Raw genomic sequence first — 22,561 nt, forward strand, 5'->3', positions numbered from 1 at the left:
CAGATGGGCAGAGAGGCCATGGTGTCTAAAATGGCTGTCGTGTACGTGTGTGCATGGGTCTATGCTGGCGGGATAACACAGTCAGTGTTTAGTGATATCCATTCTGCTTACAACAAGGGGTACAGGGAACACAAATGAACGCCGCTTATGTACATATACATTGCCACTTTCAACAGTTTCAAGTTCATTTGTGCGATATGTGCTTACAAAAGATCTGCCTTTGTTCAGCAAACGTTCTTCAAAATTAGATTGTGGGTATTTGGAGATGTTAGATTGCTAGAATAGTGGTAGTTTGTACTAGGTTAACGGCGCCACTGGGAGATGTGCACTTTTCTTATATACAAGTAATTGGGCAATGATTTTTCACGGTGCTAAAAGGAGAAGAGAACCACTTTCCCTCTTCTAGTTAGGCGATGCCACAAAAGTTTGTTGCTCCCTAGCACACGTTTAGTATTCTAATTAGTTGTTAAGTACAAGTGTTTTCACAATTCAATTCATACAGCAGAAAAAATAAATTTCTTAATCCTTTTGTTCAGGGTTTTGTCGTTGTTTATTGAAGGAGACGTCACAGCCAACACATGTTTCGTCGTTCTGGGGAATGTAACCCCCGACTTTTTCAAGGCTGTTTAAAGAAAATGGTAATGTTGTAGCACATTACTATAGAATACGACATTTGTTCAAATTTCATAAACAACATTAGATACTTGTTAAGATAAGGCGGTGGTGCAATAATCCATTTACATCTTTATAAGCATGCTGGTATTCAGTATTGTTGGTTACCACATTTGGTGCTTACTTATTGGTGTTGTTAAGGATTTGTGTACACGATGTTATTTCTCAACATCATCTAAAGTATGAGCCCATTAGAAGGTATGGAGAGACCGGTGAGGGTGTAATTATCATTATCTTGGGGGTGACATGCAGAATCTTATCCTTGTGATTATTTTTGTGAAATTTATCGTGGGTTCATGCTTATATAAGAACCATGCCATTTGATACCTATTCTCCGATTCTGTAGCTCGTTCTGTGAGAGGGAATATTGAGGCAAGATATAAGCTTGAAGTCGTCCTGGTTGGAACAGCTTATTTACACAAAGGCAATATTTTTATAAAATTTATAACTCTACTCACGTTGATTGAGGTGATACTTCCAACCCTCAGTGGGATTCTGTGAAAACAGAAATGTCTAAAGTGCAACCAACTAAAGTTTGTCATTAATTACAGCTTGCAGAGAGTGAACCATTATTTGGTGTTCACATCAACGAAGCTTGAGTAATACCAACGACATTAACACCAGAACCCCACTGAGGGTTGGAAGTATCACCTCAATCAACGTGAGTAGAGTTATAAATTTTATAAAAATATTGCCTTTGTGTAAATAAGCTGTTCCAACCAGGACGACTTCAAGCTTATATCTTGCCTCAATATTCCCTCTCACAGAACGAGCTACAGCATCGGAGAATAGGTATCAAATGGCATGGTTCTTATATAAGCATGAACCCACGATAAATTTCACAAAAATAATCACAAGGATAAGATTCTGCATGTCACCCCCAAGATAATGATAATTACACCCTCACCGGTATCTCCATACCTTCTAATGGGCTCATACTTTAGATGATGTTAAGAAATAACATCGTGTACACAAATCCTTAACAACACCAATAAGTAAGCACCAAATGTGGTAACCAACAATACTGAATACCACCATGCTTATAAAGATGTAAATGGATTATTGCACCACCGCCTTATCTTAACAAGTATCTAATGTTGTTTATGAAATTTTAACAAATGTCGTATTCTATAGTAATGTGCTACAACATTACCATTTTCTTTAAACAGCCTTGAAAAAGTCGGGGGTTACATTCCCCAGAACGACGAAACACGTGTTGGCTGTGACGTCTCCTTCAATAAACAACGACAAAACCCTGAACAAAAGGATTAAGAAATTTATTTTTTCTGCTGTATGAATTGAATTGTGAAAACACTTGTACTTAACAACTAATTAGAATACTAAACGTGTGCTAGGGAGCAACAAATATTTGGAGATGTTAATCACTAGGTTCTGCTCTGGCTCCTCAGGCCCGTCTTTTTGGCCTGTTCCTTTTCCTTTTCCTTTTCCTCTTCGCGTTTTTTGTCGCTCTGTTGTTCTGTGAGTTGGTCCGGGGGTTTGCTTGGTGCTTGGCCCTTCTCTAAAAAAGCATCAGATGATGATGTGGATGCTAGATCTATACTAGTTGTTACTTGCTGTCCTGGTTTGCGAAGTTGTTGTTGGATCAAAGGTTGTCTAGAGGTACTGACATCGCTGTCAGACACCACACTTTCTTGTGAGGAAGAAGCTTGTTGCTTTTTGCCAGTGTATCTTCTTGTGGCATATACTTCGGCCCAAGTGTAGGTTTCGTTTAACTTATAATCGATTGTATCGCGTTTGAACTTGCGTAGTTTTGTTTCCTGAAGCTCCTTTCCATATTTATCCAATTTTATTTCTATTTCCTCTAGATATTTACTCCATGGCTCTGTTTCCATTTTGGCAGACAATTCCTTTTTGACATTAAATATTTCCTCCTCGAGATCTCTTATTGTTTTGGCTAGCTCTTCAATCAATAATAATATTAAATCCAAAGAACATTTGTTCAATATTTCAAACCATTTTTCCATAAATTGTGGGTTGTTATTCAATCTATAGAGCATTGGTCGAATCGCCAGCCTCAGACCTCTTGGTATTCCGTCTTAATTCCGTCTTAATTCTTTCAGCGAGACCGCTAGAACGATAACGAAGGCTCGCAGGTAAGATTTTAAACAGACTCATTTGTGAGCATCTGCAGCCGGTGAACCGCGTGCTTTGTTTATTAAAAGCGGTTATCTCTTATTTTCAGCTGCACCGTCTTAATTCTTTCAGCGAGACCTCTAGAACGATAACGAAGGCTCGCAGGTAAATGACGTTTTTTTGTAACTTCACGAACCTCTGAAATTCGGATTAGATAACATACTTAGTCACACTCCTGTACTTTCCATCTTCTTAGGACAACCGTTCATAGCGACTCAACTTAAACTTGCAGGTGAGCTTATAAAGATGATTTTTATTCTCCAGTATACGCTCGCAATGAGACACACAAGATCTCTGCCAATATTTTTTGAATAAGAAGCCTTTATTTTATTTTTAGATTGACTGTTATCTTCTCGATATAATTGCTATCGAGTTACCTTGCGTCAGTGGTAAGAATCCCTATAATTATAGATAAATCTAAAGCATACAGCCCCCACGGCATCATTAGTAACGAAGTTTCTTTCTTTCCTTTAACGGACCCCCGACGAAGGGGCCTCAGACCCAAAATGCATTGGGTTTTTTAACGTATTGTTTTGTAAATATGCATTTGTGATACAAATAATGTAACTGTTCATTTATTTGTTTATGTGAAAATGTTCAAAATATAATGCACAGATGAGCAAAGTGTAATATTGTTGAACTCTTGATAAACTTATATTCGTAACCAGAAAATTGGAATAATCTGAACTGTTTTTGTAGTGCGCGCTAGAGTCCTGGACACCCTTTGGGACCAGGCCATACATTTCGATATAAACGGCCAGTTGGACCATTTGATCTTGAAAGGCTTAGGGATCAACAACGTGTTACCTCAAAGAATGACTAGCCATTTAACGAGGCTTAGCTATGTTGTGATTTCCATAATTTTTAAGAGGGACCACCTGGTATTGTCCAAAGAGTATTGTGGTGCTTGTGAGTTGTAGACACATCTCTTCTCTGGATGCCTGTCCTATCTCATCTATGGACATGAAGTCTGTGATATGAGGCAGACAAATTCTTCTTTAGAGAAGGTTAGAACCTGATCTTTGGATCTGTAGTCTGCCAGGTGATGAGAGGTAATCCACCAACTTGTCAGAACATAGTCTTCCCAGTACCACAAATGTATATTTCTGTAGCTGAAGAGGCCATTTTTGATCCTTGGTGGTGGGAGCTGAGACGTCCTCTGGATGCAAAAGCTTCATGGCTGTCATCAACCTTCTGATGATTGACACCTAACCAGTGGTTTAAGAATACATAGATTTAGCATTTTCCAAAGTAACGTGTCTAAATAGCTTTTATTCTGTCAGAGTGCTGCAGAGTCTCAGGTATTGTTGTGTAAGGATCAGAGCGTGAATAAGTATGTCCTCACTTGATGATGCTGATGTGGCCAGTTAAAGTTTCACTTATAGCGTTCTGGAATACATCGGTAGATGCAAATACTCTTACGCTATTATATCTTCTTAATCAAACTTGTTTTGAAAACTTTGTGATGTATCTACTGTTTTCAGAGAGCTTTAGTTTGTAGTATCCAGTGTCTGTGCTATATCTCAGATAATTTGCATAAAAAAGATTACGCACTTATGCGGGATCAGGACAGTGTTGTCTTCAAGAATAGATGAGGAAATGTGTCCCTATAGATAACGTTCAAAACAGCATTTCAGTAACTTTAATGAAATAATGATTGACTCAAAAAGGGCTCAAGATCAGTAAATTAGAAAACCATGAAGGCTTATTAATCTATTATAGTGCATTACACAAGGCGAAATATAGTTAGTCTCAATAAATCAGTCATAGGACTCAGAAAACAATTGCCATAAAGGCTCTTTGTATTCAAAATAGATGCTGCTTTGGGCAAATACGATAAATAGACCAAGTCCAGAGTGTGCATCAAATCAATAGAGAAATGGGCAGCATCCCTAGTAGAGATCCAAAACAAATTGGCTCACCTCCAAAATCATGTTTTTTATAATAAATTTTACAATTGAAAGCAATGGAAATTATTCAGTCAGCATAGGGTTAGAAAATGTATCAACAAATTGTCAAGTCACATTACAGCATTATTAAATGCCATATGATAGCACCAACCTAGCACTATCCCCTAAATGAATAATAATAAATTATCTATGAACTAACGTCATCGTAAGTGTTTGAACAAATCTAGTTACAACCATATCAGCAATATTTCATCTGTTGTCGGGTGTCGTGCCTCTCTATCTTAAGGCCAAATTGGGCTGTCTCATGTCTATGCCTAAGCATATGACATTAGGTTGTCTTGTCTTTGATGCAACTACCTTGGGTGAGATCCACGGCATGGAGCTAGTTACTTTTGCAATAACTCCCACCTGTTATAGTGTTGCAAAATTGACATTGCCGTTTGGGTGACAGTAAAGTAACACGCTACTGTGAATGACTCCGTCAATGTGTAGCTACACTGGCTTTGGCTTGAGTCACTTTAGTCTGTAAAACAGCTCCTGGAACACATTTAAAATATCGTATTGGTCTCTGATAATGTGGTTGAATGGGACGAGTCATAGTAGCCGTGACACAGCTGATGAGGGTTCTTGCACTACTGTATTCAACAAAGACCTTTCTTGGTCAGGTTGCTTTTGTGTGGAACTGTGGACTTGAAAACTCTGGAAAGAAGAAGAAATGGCGCTCCGTATGCATAGATGAAGGTGTCAGTGGGTAGTAGTGTTGGCTTCAGTTTGAGTTTCTGAAATGCTCCTTGTCCATGACTAGGTTCTCCTGTTTCAGTGTTTATTCTCTGTGAACTGCAGTGGATATTTTCCAGTATTCTCATAATTTTGGAATCAGTGGTTACCATTGTTTATATCTTCCAGCACCCCAAAAAGTCTCCAGAGACGGTTTTCTACTGTGTTTACAAACAAGTTCAATTATTGCAGTGCTTTCTATGGAACTTTCATCTCTCCATCACAGCTCCTCTCTTTCTCCATAAGGTCGCTTTCCTTAGAGAAGCCACCATTCAGAGCAATAGGCCTAATGGTGGTTCCTTCTCTACGGCACAAACATTAATCTCAAGGGGTGTGGGCCCCAACAGTTGAAGAAACAGAGGCAAGGTAGGTAGGTAAACTTCAGTAGAAGTCATTCCTTTGTGACAGCAGAGGAGTATTTAGGGGTCACAGAAATACCACTGATACAAGTAACTATTCTGCATCTTACAACTGAATGCCCTGCCTTGTTGTTAAATAACAGCATTTCCGGTAGAAACTTTCTGTTCATATTTCACCAGGTTTACAAGCAATTGCACCGGAGTCTCACTTTTACTTGTACTATAAACATTGTGGGGCAGATTTACAAGCCCTGTATGCCACATTTGCACCGCCGTTGTGTCACTTTTGTGACGCAGCGGCGGCGCAAAGCCAGCGCCATGCTGCGGGTATTTACAACTTGACGCATCTAGGGAGATGCATCACATTGTAAAGCCCTGCGCCACATGTGGGCGTTCCGGTACAGGGGGGGCGTTCCGGCGCAGGAACGCCTCCGAAAAGTGGCTGAGTGAAATCTACAAGATTTCACTCTGTCACTTTTACAGCCAAGTTTCGTAAAAACCCTGCACCTGCTTGAAGCAGGCGTAAGGATTGGCACAGCATGTTAGGAATAGGGGCACCCTGAGCCTTGCTGGAGCTGCGTCGCACTTGCAACGCGACTCCAGCAATGCGCCACCTTTCCGCCGGGGGATGCGACACGCATCTGCCTATCCGCGCGCCATGGTGCGCCGCATTGTAAATGCGGCGCATTAGTGGTGGCGCATGGGTGGGCAGATGCGTCGCAACTCTTCTGGCGCATTCCTGCTGATTAGCAGAGATGTGCCAGCAGTTGTAAATCTGCCCCTGTATCTCTTGGGATTCCGTAGTGCAAATCTGTCTCTAAAATAGTGAATGACAAATGTATAATTTTAAACTAAATTGCTGCAGACATACGAGATTGCATATTGTTTTATTTCCTGAGTTCTAGTTGCACTGTGATTCTAGAAATTGTTATAAAAATAAGTTAGCCTCAGGAGGAGAAATACACCAATTTCTCTGTATCTGTGCCTAGTAGGGCCCCTGTGATCAATCCGGGTCCCTTGTAATACCATGACCAGTACAGGGGTCCATGGGGCAGGTTTGGTGAGAAACCCCAACAACTGCTCTGAGCATTTATGTAGCAATTATACTCTTAGTGTTGTGCAGGGAATTAGTGTGAGGGGACTCTTGAATTGGCATAGCTAACTCTGTTCTACATCTGAGAGGTCTTCTTGGAGCACAGTAGATGCCTTCAAAATCATATTTTATTTTTGGGCTTCATGTTGGTGTGCTTGGCAGCACACATGTAAAGAGGAAAAAACAAGTAGAAATAAAAATATTTATCCTCGCTATCCCAGCCTCACTATTTGCATTGGTTAATAAATATAAATTTGTATTTTGTCAGTTCGGAGTTAAAAAGCAGAGCAACTCATTTGCAAAATCTTTGTAAATCTGGGTCTAATTTAGCCAACCCATCCTGACAGCCTGTTGGGGACAGCTGTTGCTGCAGCAGATAGCTCACTGAATGGTGTTTGAGTGAAAAACCCACTGCCTACATCTGTTGTGCGGCGTGCGGCGGCTGCTAGTGCCTGAGGTGGGCTGGGACAGGCACAAGTTGTGGTGCTGATGCAGTTGCCTCAACAGGAGCATTGTTGTCTTGGGCAACATCAACTATAACTCAATGGTGTGTAATAAGGGTGCGCAGAAATAACTTTATGAGCAGGATTACCTGTTTTTTTTAGAGTCATGTGTGGTGGGGCTTCACTTGCTGGCTTGAAGACCTGTGGTAAGTGAGGACAGTAGGAGTTAATAAGCTCCAGTCAGTGATTCACCCTTTTCATATGCCTGGTGATCTGGAGCCTCTTTCAAAATATTGTCTTTTGGTTGATTTTTTGGGTGGGCTGTTCTCTCTGCCGGCATCTGAAGATTCTCAGAGTGCTGGATTTTAAACATTGTGGTGCTTAAATACAGCTGCTAGGGAGTATGTGCGTATCGCTCTCACCCACCTGACAGCTGATGGGAAGATTGGAATTCTGCTAGCTCAATCGGGACTCCGCAACAGTAGGGAAGGGTGTGTTGTGTGGTGTTTTTCCATCAGGTAACTATAGTCTGGTTTGAGAGCACAGCTGAAATCAGAAACGTTTGTGAAAATCACCAGGAGAGGGGCTTTTGGGCCCACTTTGGGAGGCAGGAGTAAATGTTTTGGGTTGGCAGAGAATATGTACTTCCACAAAATATTACTGGTCTTCCACAGAGATGTGATAATTATGTTTATTTATCCAGCTGTCTGAGCTTTAACGTTCAGGAGCAGACACTCTACATTGCAATGCTATTAAAGTATCTTAGATTACTAGATCGTTTATGTTGTTTTTCCCTAGCAGCATGACAGATGGAAGGACTTAAGTAATTCAACTATATAGATTTTAAGGTCTAGCTTTACAGTGCAACTGTCACCTGACCTTTTAATCTACATCAATATTATTCTGCAGTTCCTTGCTTCCAAGCAAATACATATCCATTCCCATGCTGTTTACTTGTATTGCTTCACATTACCATAAACATTCCTTTAAAGCCAGACTTATTGGCATTGCCAATGCTTTTTTGGGTCATGATACTTACTGCTTGGGTGAGGTGCAGGGATGCGATAGCCACAGGTAAGTGTGAGCTGTATATCTTGCAGTCTCTTCTTAGGTTGTCTTTGGTGGTGGGCAGCTAGGATGTTTCAGTGGCGAGCTGTCCACCTGGGCTGGCCATGTGTAGCATGATAGTTAGGTGTATGTTTGACTACTAGGGGCCCATCTAGTCTCGTCACCAATGTGATATTTCGGTACTGCAGCACTAATGATACGCAGGACCCTTGATTTATTGCATCGAGGACTGTGCTCGACAGCGCCGCCAGCCCTTACATTATTAGTGTTGTGACAATACATCTGTTATCACCGTGTGTGCAAAATTTGTGTCAGATGGCACTTTCCAGCGCCAATGCTGAAGGCCATTACCATTTAAGTTCTGCCTTTGCATTTCCATTCCTTACCAACTAGGAGACGTATTGCGTATGGGGCGCATTTTCCTGGTTAGTGCTGGGCATACCTTTCAAAACCTGCTGCCAGGAAGATGTGCAGCATCATAGTGAATGTGCAGCCTCCAGGGCAGCGCATTCAGGTGAAAAATGGAGCGGCTGCTTTGAAGTTGCCCGTGCATCACAGTGCATGGGGCAACCCGCTTGCACTTTGAAGAGGGATTAGAGATCCCCTTCTAGGCAGGTATAGTGAATGACTGCACCCACCTGCAAGGGGATGTCTTTGGGACCTCCTTTCCCCCTCCAGAGGGATGCCATCAGGGGGCACACTGACAGTGCACCACCTTTTAGGTGGCACACTGTTAGTTCGTCTCCTGACAGCTTCTTTTCCTCTGCACCTACGTCTGCAACTCAGCACGGGCGCATAGGCAAAGGGATCACCCCATTTACATGGGGCCACGCCCCCCATTCAAATGAGGGAATACCCTCTGATGATAGTGCTGTCGCTTTATGTGTGCCTGCACTACTGGTATTACAAAAGGGGATGAACAAGCGTCTGCGGCCCCTTCTTTAATACTAAAGTGCCGGGGGTGGGGGGGTAGGGCAAAGCGGGCACAAACGCTTGTTGTGCCCCCAGGGAACACCGGTAATACGGCCCTAGTAGTGCCAGCGCGCAAGTGCTCCTCAGTGCTATCAGCCAAAATGTGTGCCAGTGTGAGTAAACATTAATACCATCACGCCTGGTGAGTATCAGTGCCAATTCCTAGAAGACCGCGGCATTATTGCTGTTTTCCAAGTCCCAGTTTCCAACAGAGGCTATTTAATGTACGTTCATTCCAAGTTCTCAAGTAAAGGTAAGTGTGCCCCTAGCCAAAAGAGGGTATGCTGGACTCCGTGGGTCACACAATATATGGGCATTTTGGGTACAAGAGAATCGACATTCTGCCAAAATGTTCTGTTTAGAACTACATTCCAGTTGTATGAGTTGCCGTGTTAACCTAGATTTAATTAGCATGAAATATAGTGGGGCTTATTCCAAAGACAGAAAACAGAAGAAAGTTTGCCTTCTTCCATTTTTCACAGTGAATAATGTAACTCTCGTCTTTCCGCAGCAACAGCGTCCTCCACTGGCAAGCAGTTGGCAATTCCCGGTGTCAAGGGACGTGGAGAAAGGTTCGGCGGGTGGAGCAGTGCTCCTGTCCTGTCGTGCACAGCTTCATTTTTACATGAAAGATGCAAGAACATTTCAGCAAAGATAAGATCTGGTTAGACTTTAAGGTGACTTCACAAGCAACAGGAACCAGAGGAAACCACAGATGTCTGCAAAACATACTCAGAACGGCTACATTATGCAGCAGTTATATGCCAAGGCCACGTGCATATGAACTCCGTTGTCTTAAAGTTCTCCTATTTATTATTTTGACATTCCAGCGAACATTGCAGGCCAGAAGAAAGCACTGGAGGAGGCTACTGCTCTTACCAAAGAGGCTCTAGGGGCGCTAGAGTCAAAGATATTGGTTACTTACAATTAAACCAGTCAACTGAATGCGAAAAAGGTCATATGGCTTCTTAGTAGGAAGAAGAGCAGAGCTGGATATAGGACGGGCTTTCCAACACGTGTTTCCATAAAATGAACTGATATTTACACTTGCTGACTCATTTATATGCAAAATATATGTTACGTTTCCTTCAACACTGGCTAAGTCCCCAGCAGCCTTTCCCAGTGACAGAAAGTGGCTGACACAAATAGTGTCTGGAGGTGGATCCATGTGAGGGCAACACACGTGCATCAGTGGATGTGATCCAGAGACCCCACACTAACCCCATGAATTCCTGTCCTGACTCAATCCTCTTACCGCACCCTGACGGCGGGGACGAAGCTATCAATAGTGCAGTTGGGGCAGTGACGTCCCTAGTGACGCACACAAGGGGCCACATATAAAATTGACAGAGCCACCTACAATTAGCGATTACATAGAATTAAGCATGGGTTATATAATTTCGATAACGACAACAGGTGTGGGTTTGATTAAAGAATGTATTCAATTATTTTATGAATCTCTGTGCATGAAACTGGCCAACGCGTTAAGGCAATGACTTTTAAATTGACCACACAGAGTTCTCTTGGTTTAAATCAGTCATTTAAAGTGCTTGTGAATAGTAATTTCACAATTTCTACAACGACTAGCGCATCCTCCTCACAATACATATGTGGCCAGATGGTACCACCATCTTCTTTATATGACTTCCTTTTCTCAAATAATACATTTGCATTTACATTCGCATACAATATCACCTCCTTCTATATAGGGTGAATATAAGCTAATCTATGATCGTACAAACAAGTACAAATACCAAAACTTGAGAGATTTCAATTACCACCATTGCTATTGAATTCTTTTCCTTTGTTTTCTATTTGTATGAACCAATTATGTCACAAACTGTTTAAACTGGCGCATTACCATGTTGGCGGAGGGAAATGTCTTTAAAATGCTACGTATGTCTCCAGTGTCTCAATGCTCATGGCCAGTCAAAAGGGGGATGCGAGACACAGTTATATTGTGAATTCCACTGCCATCAACCCATAATGACCTTTATTTCCATGATTATATTGAGGGTTTAGAGTATCTTTTTAAATAATTATTTGCCATTGTTACATTGATCAATCATATGAAATACGTAGTGTCCAACAGTAGTCAATGTCCCACTGTTCATGTAAAGTACATATGTTTAATTTTCCTTAGATCTCCGAAGATTCAATGGTGGTGACATAGATATATATTGACAAACACACTAACCTAAACCTTTGAAGCAGATTGCTAATAAAACGTTCCTATGGTCTGTGGAAGGTACAAGGTCTTCGGAGTGTCTCAATCACTCCTGTTCTCTTCACACCACTTCTTCTGTCGTCTCTTTGTTAGATATTTACACTTTTCTCTCTTTATATTTTTCTGAAACACTCAATCTGTATGTCTCACACCTCTTCTCCTTCTTCTTCATCACCCCTTTTACTCTCTCCTGCACACACTTCTTTGCAGCTCCTTCACTTCACTAATCCCTACACTCAATGCACCCTCTCAGATAGTACACACTGCGTTTTCCTTAACCATCGCCCTGTCAATATTTTGTCAGCTGTGTACCTCCTTCACACACTTTTTCATATAATCACAATTATAATTCGCACACCCGACGATTGCTCTGTGCGCTCTGCAAAGAGGCCAAGGATTGGCTGGCCCATGCACAGTCTTAAGTTACACAGCTACATATGAGCAATTCTTTTCACACTACTCACAATACATGAGAAATATGTTGAATGGAAAAAATACACAAGCACACCACCTAAAAAGCAAATACTCTGACAGAAGTTAAGAGTAGATAAAACATGAAATGTAAACAGGAGCAAAAATGCTGTTCCCAGGCTGAGTGGACAGTGTCTCATTTGCAGGCTGCCGCGGGTAGTGGGCACGACTGGGGTGTGGGACATGACATTTACAAATGTAGCACAGGTCTCATCAGGCCCCCACTTGCAATACTATTAGTATGATGGGCCAAAAGACCCTCAATTAGTGGCACATTTTTTTGGACTAGTAAACCAGAGGTTGTGGGCCCAAATTTCTTGCTTGCATTAGGGCCATGTTGGCCTTGCTATATGCTACTGTTAACAGGCTATAGCCACTACACCATCTGTTTAGCCTGGTAAGTTGTGGTGTGGCAAGGTGCCCACGGCACTCAGAGTGTACTTGCATTAGATTACTTAGATTTAATAATAGAAGACTTTATTCGAGACTCCAAACCAAGTCAAGAAATCAATTCACAGTTTAGGCCTCGGTGGAGTATGGGGTACTTCTTATTGTAAGGACATTTTAGGGTCTATCCGGACATAGTCATGTTTAATAAAAGTGATTTCAAAGCAGAAAGTGGGATGAGTTCATATTCCTAAACTGCATAAAAGTCAAATCAACCATTTTAATGTTGCCTTTTGACATGGGACATTACATAAAGCAATTGCAACCCATTTAACTGCATAGCTTATGTGTAAACAAATGCTGCAGTCTTTTACATAGGATCAAAATATATTTGCCTCGTACTCTTACAATCAGTTTTGCACAGGACCTGTAATGTATTACTGGTCTTACTACAGGGCTTGTAGAATGTTGGAAGGTAGTTTATTAGTAGGTGAAGGTAGGTGCCCACAACTAGTAATAACACCACAATCACAAATAAGGTCCAGTCAAGACTTACTAAATGAATCCTTGCTCAACCCTTGGTAGCTTCGTTCATGAGCCCTTAGGCTTAACTTAGGAGACACTCAAAACAATCAAAACAGTAAATAAGTAAGACACAACACACAATGAAGATCCAACACCAATTTATAAAAATAGGAAATATTTGTATCATTAAAATGACCCCACAAAACCAAAAATCCAAACAGGGAATCGGAGACATGAATTTTTAAAGATTAAATCTAAAGATCTGCTTTCCAGCGCCAATAAGTGAAAAGCGGCATCCGCGGCTAACTGGTCGCACTTGACTGGGACCAACTCAAAGTTTTCGCCCGACCGCCATGGAGTGTCGGTCAGATACGTTGGGTGGTTGGGGCCGGTCAAACTTTTCCCTTCTCACATAGTCATTTCTTTGGTTCTTTTTCCCTCAATGTCGAGCTAGCCTCTTCGGCACACCGCCTTTCAGTTCGACAACAGAGGCCTGCTTCAGCATGATGCCTCGGTGACTCATGTAGGTCTTAGTCTTCGTCATCGATGGCAAAGAGCTCCGGAGCTTTTAGCAGTGCAAACCTGGAATTCAGACCGAGTCACTGTTTGACGTCGCCGGCTTCATTCTCATCATCGGGGTCAGTCAACTTATGATGCTTTCTGACTAAATTGCCCAAAAGATTCCAAACATCTGTATCTTCTTCCAGAAGGTCTCCTTTGCGTCTTTGAGGGTCCACAACACCAGTCAAGGGTCCAGAAGCTCTTGGAGTTTTGAGACTACAATTTCAACAACTACAATTTATTATTCTGCTTCTGGAACAAACTGCCTGCTACCCTCAGGCTTTGCACAGATCATCTTGCATTTAGGAAACTGTTGAAAACTTTCTTGTTTCAAACTTAGCACCTCCTCTAGATCTTAAGAGCTTTGGCCTTCTATCTGTCAGTTGAATTTAGCGCAGAGATACTCCTCCAGGAGTCGATTCCAGCGCTATACAAACCTATAAATAAATGCACTTGGTCTAATCCTTTAAAGTCCAGGTAAAGCTGGTCAGCTGGGCTTGTCTTGGTGGAGTTGATGCAGGGGACTTTTAGAAGCTATTTTCTACCTGTTGCTTTCAGGGAGTCTACGCCTTAAACGTTTGAAACAAGGCAAAGGCCTCTTGTTTGAAGCCCAGAGTTTTCTGCAGGTGAAGTCCTTTAGAGTACTGTCCTTTCTTGGTGCAGACCAGGGGTTCAGCAGGGCATTCCTTCTTCTATTGATGTTTAAAGGCAGGAATCTGTCCTGCTGGGCAGTTCTCCATTATTTTTTTCATTTTCTGGGGTGGGGGGGGCGGGGGGGACCGCTGACCAATGGGGTGATAACAACTTCCTTAGAGGTATGGAATATTTTTGCCCCAGGAAGCACTTCTCAACAAAAAACAAAATGGAGAAAATGTCTCCTGGAGGTTCAGGTCTGGCTAATCCAACCCACAGGTGTGGCTAACGTTTCCCTACACTCTCCTTCCAACCCTTCTTCTAATTCAATTAAAGGGGCTCCCATCGGGACTGGGCGGCGAGTTTCTGTCCTCATTGTCTTTCTCCCTTTGAAAACCAGTTTGGATACCCAGCCCACTTCCTGTCCTGGCATCTGCAGCAGCAGATCTCCTCCCACCAGATGGTCTCTGTCTCAGCCCAGGCTACTTTACACCTAATCAAGGGAGCTTGGCTCAGCCTGTTAAAGGAAGGCCAATTAGAAGAGATTGCTACAAGGCTGATTTTATGTAATTTTGGGAAAGCAGTTCTGAAACTACTTTCCTGCAATAGTTATAGTAAATCTAACCTTGGTAAGTTGTTACAGTTATTGTAACTATTATTTTAATACTTTGAATTATTGTTCTAACTCACTCCTGTTAAAGTTTAATAACGCCTTCCCATGTTAGCCCATACTGCTAGCACACTACAATGGTGAAACACAAAAATTGCAGTTTCTATCTTCACCAGGGTATAAAAAGCATATTTTATAATGTCACTACGTATGATAACCATGCATCATACCCATGGGCACCTAGGGCAGACCTATGTAGTGAGTTATAAGTGAAAATAAGGTAATATAAGACTTTGGAAGTACTTTTAATTACAACGTCGAATTTAGACATACATTTTCTTAAGCAGCCTTTAAAGCAGAGTTGCTTTTTAAATGACATCAGGCACCACAACAGTGCACACTTAAGTGCATTAAATCCGCTGGGCTCACAAACCTACATGCCCTACCATATACTAGAGACTTTCAGGTAGGATGTCAGAATCAATTGTAATTACCATACACCTTTTAAACAGAGTACTGGCCCTGGTTAGCAGGGTCCAGGGCGCAATCTGCGAATCAGAGTCAGTAACCACCAGTATCAGTCAAAAATGGGGGTGATTAGGCCAAAAAGGTTAACATTCTCACATAGAACCTTAATAAATTCTCCTTATAGTTTGAATAGGTTGGAAATAATTCCATTGGACCACGTGTGATTCCATCGCTCCTGTCTTATATTCATTTTTTTTAAAGGTTGAGAGTGTACTAAGACTCACAGTACGATCCTTTTAGGAGTGATTCCTTAGAAAGATAAAAACTAGAGAAGAATTAATTGGTGGCTTGTTTAAGAGTATTATGTATGTGCAACAAAAATATTTGCATTTACTACAATACCGAAGTTGGCATCACTGGTGAATGCCTAATGTATATCATAATCGGCTAAATATATAGATGAGAAGCTATTAATAATGAGGTTGTTGCGTATGAATGTAGCCATTTCATGAGCATAAGTTTTGAAACCTTGTTATTCACAGTTCTGATGTCAGAGCAGTGAAACCCCAGACTCCAAAGCCAGTGCTCTCTCCAGAGCTTCTGCAGAATCAAGTTAAATGGGGAATCCCAAGTGCCCACCAGTCACCTTTCCCCCTCTTAGCCACAGGCCCTCAGCAGAAATTAAATTCAGTTAACAATTATGAACATCTATCACGGATCCGCAGTCAGCCCGATGCCAGCTCTCCTGAGAATGTGGATTTGACTAGAGAGGAGAGGAAATGTACTGAATGTGATGGGGTGGTTGACAGGCTACCACAGTTTTTCTGTTGGGGTGGGGAAAGGTATCACAGGGTGGACGGGCATGTTGGAAGGACACCAAGCAAGATTTTCTTTTTTTTTTTTACTAAATGGGAGAGGAGTGGAAAGCTGCGCATGGTGGGGGTGCAGTAGGACCCCAAGTGTTTTTAAAGTATAGCACACGCTGGTGAGCTGAGGGAGGTGTTGTGCATGGCTTTCCCAAGACTTCCATACTCCTGTGCTGCTAATCTTAGCAGGTGAAAAAACGTTTGGAAGGGGCCACACATAACATAAAATTGTACAGGGTTAGTTGTCAAGGATGCAGAGTTTTCCTCCTTGGGTTTCTAAGAGATATCATAGACAGCTCAAACTCTGATGCCACTTGGAACTCCTTTGTGGAAAAAAAACCTTTTGTTGAAAGGGCACCCATCCAAATCTCTATATATTTTTCACCATGAGGTTCTAAGTGACATCCAAGACAACCCGAGGAAAGTTTGAGTTGGGTATTGTGTGAAATGGTACAGCAAGGTGGAAAATTGCTTCTATGCCTGATCCCAACTAATACATTTAATCAGTTGGATGAATTGCCGTGTACAGTGTGGGCTGTTAAAAGAAGCAAAGTAAACTGGACATCCTGTAGCATCCCGGACCTATTCTTGTATTATGCAGCCATCCAGCGCCAACATGCAGTGAGTTGGTTTGATGATGATCCCAAATGGGAGACGGCTCTTCTGGCAGACATGCACAACAGTGGCGGCTGGTGGAATTTGAAACTAGTGGGGCGTAAGAGCAATTAATGAGCTTTGGGAAACATGTGAGCAAGCTGGAATTTGTTTTAGGAAAGTTTCTCCCGCAGAGAATCTTTATGGAAAAGGGTTGTAAAAAGGTGCATTGTCCAGCTCAATGTCTATAATAAATTACGAAAATGCATATTTCTTACAGGCATTTTTTTTATGGGCTTTAAAATAACATCATGAAAAGTGTCCTTGGTTTAGCATGACGCACATTTCATGAGGCTATTTGGTAGCTGTGTCCCATTTCTTTTACTACTACAAAGACATGCCCTTGAACTATGCACTTAGCTTTTAGGGGCTGTGAAGAAATGTTGCCTGTGTGATTGAAAAATGCAAGACGTAGTAGTGTTCTGCACTTTGCAAATGAATAGCATACAGAAATCTGTGTTAACTTGTGTCAGGGCTTGCTTGTCTCTTTGTATACTTTAATGCTACCAAGAAAGTCCTCAACATTCCAAGTACCTCCCGGCTAATTGTTCTCCTGCCTTGTGCCTCTTTTAATTTGGTACACCACTATGCTAGCATGGAGGGCCCAGATATCCCTTAAAGCAGGTTCTCTTTTTAGGGAGAGCTTGCCTACAATGAGATGATTCCCTGTCTGTCAGAACCCAGCACTCGGTGACCCCTGAGCATATGGCCATGTCTCAGACTCCAACTTCACAGAACTGGTGTCACAGGCTCCTAGATATCGTTACATGACAAGTGTCATAGGGTCCTGGCTGGTGGCACATGGCCAGTTTCAGATAACCTTCCCTGACTAACCTCACAGGGCCCTGGACTGTGTCACATGACCATAACAAGCACACAAGACCTTGACCAGTGCCCCAGTGTCCCGATCTGGCTAGTGTCACATGCCCCTGCCGAGGTGCAGTGAGTTCCATAAGGTGACACATGCCACTGACCAGAATTCTGTCCCGCTACTGTGGCTCTGACTTGGCAGAGCTTTTCACTGCTCTGAGCCCAGGCTCGTGCTGCAATAGCCAGATGCCAAGAGAAAGCCAGGTTTTGCGTTAGCATGCTTGATTTTTAATTACACGCTTCGATTTGATGTGCCCATTAGGATGAAATGCAGAGTTGGCAGGACCCTCGGTGACCCAACTCTTCCGCACTCACTTATTTGCTGATGTAACATTTGTTCTTGAAAGTGATAAATAAAAAAATACACACAGATGATTGACTCTGCTCGGGCACTGCTTTTTATTTTTGAATAATGCTGCACCTTCGTTTGAGTATTTTCACGATCCAACAGATTGAATGTGACTTATGCTTTTACTGGTGCTGCCTACACTGAATTGAACTTCACATAGGCCGGAGCATAAGATGAAAGGCAGCGCCATTTAACACTTTGAGACTGAAAATGTATCTTTCTCAAACCAAACGGTTAATCGGCGCGGTAATGGAAAAATACGTGAAGCTATGACTGGGGATGTACGTTTGAATTTATGCATAAAAGCAAACTGTTTGAACACTGAGTCCTGGCCGGGGGAGGCACTGATTCATGCATTGTGGGTAAGAACTCGCATGCCAACTCGCACATGCACTGTATAACATTAAGCCTCATCACTCACGATAATGTATTTCCACGGGTGCTGCTATTACTGTTACATATATCATCAGCAAAGGGAGTCTGCTGGTTACATATAAGCATGGTTATGGCGCCAACAATGCTTATATTTGACTGCATGCAATTTGCCGGCATGACGGGCGGGTGGGAGGTGGGGTGAAAGATTGGGGGGTCATCGCGGGAGAGATTGGGGGAGGCGGGAGGGGTTTAATTAAAGAAAACTATTAAAAAAACGTACTGTCCTGCTTCTGGGTGGGTCCCAAGTCCGACTCCCGCTCCCGCCGTTCACCATTTTCTAATTCAGACCTGCAGCCCTTGTCATAGAACAGCCTCCCTCCCTCCCCTCCACCAATCACAACGCTGTGCACCACATTGTTTCTGTGTCACTGCCAGCTACAAAATATAAATTATGTATATACTAACTATTAACTAAACTCACTCACTATGACTATGAGGAGGAATCCTCGCTCCATCCGTCTGACTAAGAGCTCAGCCGTATCAGGTTCAAGGGGGAGCGCGTGCCATCACTCTCCTCGTGACTCTGGTGTTCTTGTTGTAGCAGTCCTCCTGTCCACGCCAGGGCGTGGTGACGTTCCAACAGCGCCGGCCAATCATTGACTACATGGAGCAGGGCTAAAATTGCCCATAATGAGACCCGGCTCCCCCGGGTCTCTGCCTGTGTGAGTAAAAGGAGAGGAGGAGGAGGGAAGGGGCTACTGCGTGTGTGCGCAAGCGTGGGAAAGTCATAAAAATGACTTGTCCTAAATGCGCACACACTGCTGCTGCCCCCTGCCCTCCCTGCCACGCTGCTGCTAATCTGCTAGCCCAGCATGCCACTCACTGTCCCAGGCCCGCCCCCCACACCCTTCCGCGATGACGTCACTATAGTTAGTGACTCCGACCGACCTAGGCTTAAAATAAAGGCATTATGACTCGGTAATTGGTATGTATGCAGTGACGGTCGTCCATGGCTAGTGGGGCAACGTCCCAACGCCCCCAATGGACGAACCGCCACTGATGCACAATCCATACACCCTTCCAGACCAGTTTGTGATGGAGGAAAGGTGCTCCAAAATATTTTCTGTACCTCATTCTCTTTACCAGCAGCAGCTGGTGTGTATGGGCATGGAGGGCAGAGCTCCACTATTCATAGAAGGTGAGAAGGAAAAAGGTGGGAACGCATGAGCACCTCAGCAAAATGGTTGCTGTACCGTATCAAAAAGGGTTGAAGATGTATTTTTTGTGCAGGTGTGTTAATGGGCATTTTCAGGCAAGGGCTCCCCTCTATGCCGAAGCAAGGGCAGTGAGGTCAGCTGTAGCGTGTGTCTTTCTTTTAGTTCTATTGATTTTGTCTGCCCTGTGGCGTTGACTGCTGTTACTCAGGGCATAGTCAACATAGCGTATGACGAGCAGAGAGCGCTGTGGGAGGCAGGAGGCGGGGCTATGGTTTGGGTGGGTGGCCTCTGCGGGTTGGGTATGTGTTGTGATTTGCTATTTTCCCTGTGGAATATGGAGTGCATTACATCATAGAATGAGATGTAACATTCCAATGGAAAGAGATTCAGTTGAAGTACAGATCCTGTTGATGGTTGCATCAAATAAACTTGCTCTTGAAATACTAAAGAATTGAGCATTTTATCACTGGCGACGAAGGAAAAAGCTTGATTGAGGACAAGCACTCTCAACCATCAACTCCCCTGTGAATTGGATTGGATATTGGACTACAATTGACTTTACTAATTTTGAAGAGGAATCTACAGAACAAGAAGACTACCAACATTGGAACAAGAAGATTGGCAACACATGTTTTTGAGACTTTTTGTACTGGTACCACGCATATTTTCGACCCATGCTATGTGGTTTGGAAGGGTTTGAATCTGTGTGTACCGAGCATAAGAAACTTCAGAAGACGCTTGAAAAGATATGGTCGGCGGAATAGTTGAGAAGATCAATGCGAGAGGATCTGTGTATGTATTTTCTCTCACATAATTTTGGTATTTTTTTGTATATTCCAAACTTACTCGTAATGGCTGGTGTCGCTCGTGCCTTCACACGCGCATTGTTATGATTTGACTTTGCCGCGTGTGCTGGTCACTGCAGGAGGGTTCGCGAAGAACGTTCCATCTTCGAGTGTCAGAGTTGATGTGAGGAGGAGAATCTGCGTGACCTCACAGTGTCAACTCTGACCCCGACTTATGCGCACGCAGCGCACGACGTCCGACTACACAGTGGCCATATTGGTTACGTTTTGGACTCGTCCAGACATCTATCTGACGTTACAAGAAGCGGACGGACTTTTCAACATTTCTAAATACGCTGATCAGCTTTTAACTGGCAAACAACCTTACGGTCAGACTTCCACTTGTGTTTGTACATTGACGTATTCTATGCAGATATTTTTATTTTTACGTCATATCATTAGAAGGTAGTCACATTTATTCTTTTTGTGCCATTGTTGGAATCCAATTGAAGAAGAGTAGGAGGATACACATCAAGGATAAGAATAAACAACAACTCGGAAGCAGATCTTTTGATTTCTCTTTATTGTTATTGTACTTGTTGACATAATGACCACAGCTACTAGTATGTCGCAACCTCGACATTTCTCTCTGAAGAAGGAGAACCAATTCTTCCTTGGAAGGGATGGAGGAATTTATTTGATTCTTATTTGGTGGCCATTGGGGGGAGAAGTTTTCTGCATTTAGGAAACAAGCAATTTTGTTACACAATTTGGGTGTGGAAGGTAGGAATACTTATGATAGTATGGACCTTATACCCATTGGTGGAGGTGATGGAGAACCTGCGAACATATATGAGATGTCCATGACCATGCTGGAACGTTACTTTGGTCCCAGGATCAATGTTGTCCTTGAACGACACAGGTTCTTTACACGTGTACAAGGTCCTACTGAACGTGTTGGGACGTATATTGCTTCTCTTAAAACTCTGGCACGTACATGTGAGTTTGGAGAGTTGTCTGAGTCACTAGTGAGAGACCAACTTGTAAGATGCACGAACAGCTCAAGAGTTCAGGAAAAGCTGTTGCCTAAAAACCCTACATTGTCAGAAGCATTGGCCATTGTGGAGGGCATGGAGAATACTTCCTCTTGGGTCAAGGAAATAAGGAAAAACAGGGAAGATGGTAATCACATTAGTAGTGATAGCAAGAAGAAAAGCCAGGATAATGTGCATATTCTGGAAGACAGTGATATTATTGAATAGTTTCCTTAAGGAGTTGCCAAGGTGACTGTTAGTGCAAAGAATAAACTTGTGCAGAAAAACTTTCACTCTCAGAAGAACGCTTCGGACAGCCAATCTCGCCCTTCTTCTAGTAGAGAAGTTCCTCTGGTTAAGGAACGTGATGTTCGCCAACAACGCTCATCTGTTCATCAAAGAATACGATGTTATAGATGTGGAAGTTTTTTACACAGTTCGAATTTTCCCAACTGTTATGCAAGAGACATCATATGTAATAATTGTTGTGTTAAGGGGCACTATGCTCGTGTTTGTAAGTCATCTTGGAAAAAGGATGTGAATGATGATGTTTCAGATTTTATTCGTACAGTAGTGGTATCAAATGTGAAGGTGAGTGAAGAAAGGATTGATTCATAGCAGATCAGTATGCCCTTCTGTGACGTTGGAATAGATAACAAAGTATTTAAACTCATGGCAGATTCAGGGTCTCCCATTTACCTTGATAGGTAACAAAATTTGGGATGAAGTCGTGGGAATGGAGAATGTGTCACTCTTACCTCCAGACATTGCTCCTGTAAGCTGCGGTGGGTCAAAAATTGACATCCTGGGATATGTAGTAGCAAAGATCACATTCAAAGGAAAGGAGACAACTGGAAAGGTGTATATGCAGCGGTGAGGGGTGACAATCTCCTTGGCCGGAGACACCAACATGACTTGGGGATAGTTCTCAACCCAGGAGCTAAGAATCCTCAAAATCAAGTGGTGTTAATGGAAGAGTTAATTGGTGGTTTTCAATCTGCATCGGTTGATACGGTGTGTGACACAAACAGATATTTTAATGATTATCCCAATGTGTTTTCGGATACACTTGGTTGTTTGA

At 42.6% G+C, this 22,561-nt stretch overlaps 1 protein-coding gene across 1 annotated transcript in view; it reads left to right on the forward strand.

Annotated features, from left to right (window-relative positions):
- The window catches only part of SBSPON (somatomedin B and thrombospondin type 1 domain containing), a 222,048-nt gene extending 210,823 nt beyond the window's left edge, over positions 1 to 11,225 (forward strand). The window contains exon 5 of the mRNA XM_078687144.1: positions 9,960 to 11,225. Coding sequence (XP_078543270.1) covers positions 9,960 to 10,077 — 118 coding nt within the window. The 3' untranslated portion in view covers positions 10,078 to 11,225. The remainder of the gene's footprint in view (positions 1 to 9,959) is intronic.
- The last annotated feature ends 11,336 nt before the right edge of the window (positions 11,226 to 22,561 follow it).

Source organism: Lissotriton helveticus, chromosome 4_1 (assembly GCF_964261635.1).
Source record: "Lissotriton helveticus chromosome 4_1, aLisHel1.1, whole genome shotgun sequence".
Lineage (NCBI taxonomy): Eukaryota > Metazoa > Chordata > Amphibia > Caudata > Salamandridae > Lissotriton > Lissotriton helveticus.